Genomic DNA, 1,078 nt, shown 5'->3' with positions numbered 1-1,078 from the left:
CCGGCTGCCCCCCCAGCCCTGCCTGGTCGCTTTTGCCCCCGATGTCCTCCCGGGGATCTCACCTGGCCAACCTGAAGCCACCTTCACTGGGGGACCATGGGACAACCACCGCAGAGCCAACGTCTTCCACCTCATCAGCAACCCCTTCTGCCCCGAGAGCGGGTCCCCAGAGGAGGAGACCCCCGGCCCCAGCAGCGGGTACCGGCAGCACAATGGGGGTCCACTCTGGCCCCCCAACCCTGGCACCCTGCCCCGTGGTGGGGGGACAAGGACTCAGGGCCGACGGGCTGGCTTGGCCCCCATCCATTCTCGGACCAACCTGGTGGACGCGGAGCTGCTGGATGCTGATTCAGACTTTTAAACCTGGTGGGACGTTGTGAGGGGATGGGGACACCTGGGGTGACACCCAAAGTCTCATCCAGCCTGTGAGGGGACGCTGAAGCCCACCCTGTCCCACCAGAGCCAGCCCCGAGGATCCCTCTGACCCAGCCCTGGCTGATTTGTCCCCTCAGGGGACGACATTTCTCCCCACATCACCCAGACAGACTCGATGCACATCCCAGCCTGGCAAGATGCCAGCAGAAGGATTTTGGGGTGTCCCCCCCACCTCTGGCATCGCTGGGAGAAGAGAAAAGGGGTGTTGGTGGAACAAACCCCACCCAAGTCCTGCGGGGATTTAAGGACAAGGGCGACCTTTGCCACCGATGGGGACAGGAGCAGGTGGCCCCTTTTGGGGACAGCGGTACGAGCGGAGGTCAGGGTAGATTTTGGGGAGCTTTGTCCCACATCTTGGGGTGCTGGGACGTGCTGACACCCCTGGTTCTGCCCCCACCCGTGGTTAGATGGTCCGTAGAACTTACAAACATCTGCCAATAGGTTTTGGGTTTTAAAAAAGACATTTTTAAAATGTTTAATCTTTTTATGATACATCGAGACGTGGCGGCCGGGTGCGGCTTTTGGGGGTGCACCCATTTTTTTGGGGGTACACCCATTTTTTTTGGGTGCACCCATTTTTTTTTGAGGTACACCCATTTTTTTGAGGTGCACCCATTTTTTTGGGGTACACCCATTTTTTTGG

The 1,078-nt window shown here is 58.7% G+C and overlaps 1 protein-coding gene across 1 annotated transcript in view; it reads left to right on the top strand.

Moving 5' to 3' along the window:
* SMO (smoothened, frizzled class receptor) overlaps positions 1-361 on the top strand; it is a 4,084-nt gene extending 3,723 nt beyond the window's left edge. Inside the window, 1 exon segment of the mRNA XM_029083809.1 lies at positions 1-361. This exon segment is cut by the window's left edge and continues 45 nt beyond it. Within this exon segment, the coding sequence (XP_028939642.1) occupies positions 1-361 (361 nt within the window).
* The last annotated feature ends 717 nt before the right edge of the window (positions 362-1,078 follow it).

This window comes from Antrostomus carolinensis, unplaced genomic scaffold (assembly GCF_000700745.2).
Source record: "Antrostomus carolinensis isolate BGI_N321 unplaced genomic scaffold, ASM70074v2 scaffold27862, whole genome shotgun sequence".
NCBI classification, from domain to species: Eukaryota; Metazoa; Chordata; class Aves; order Caprimulgiformes; family Caprimulgidae; genus Antrostomus; species Antrostomus carolinensis.
The sequence above is the reverse complement of the archived record's forward strand: the minus strand, read 5'-3'. Positions and strand labels throughout refer to the sequence as shown.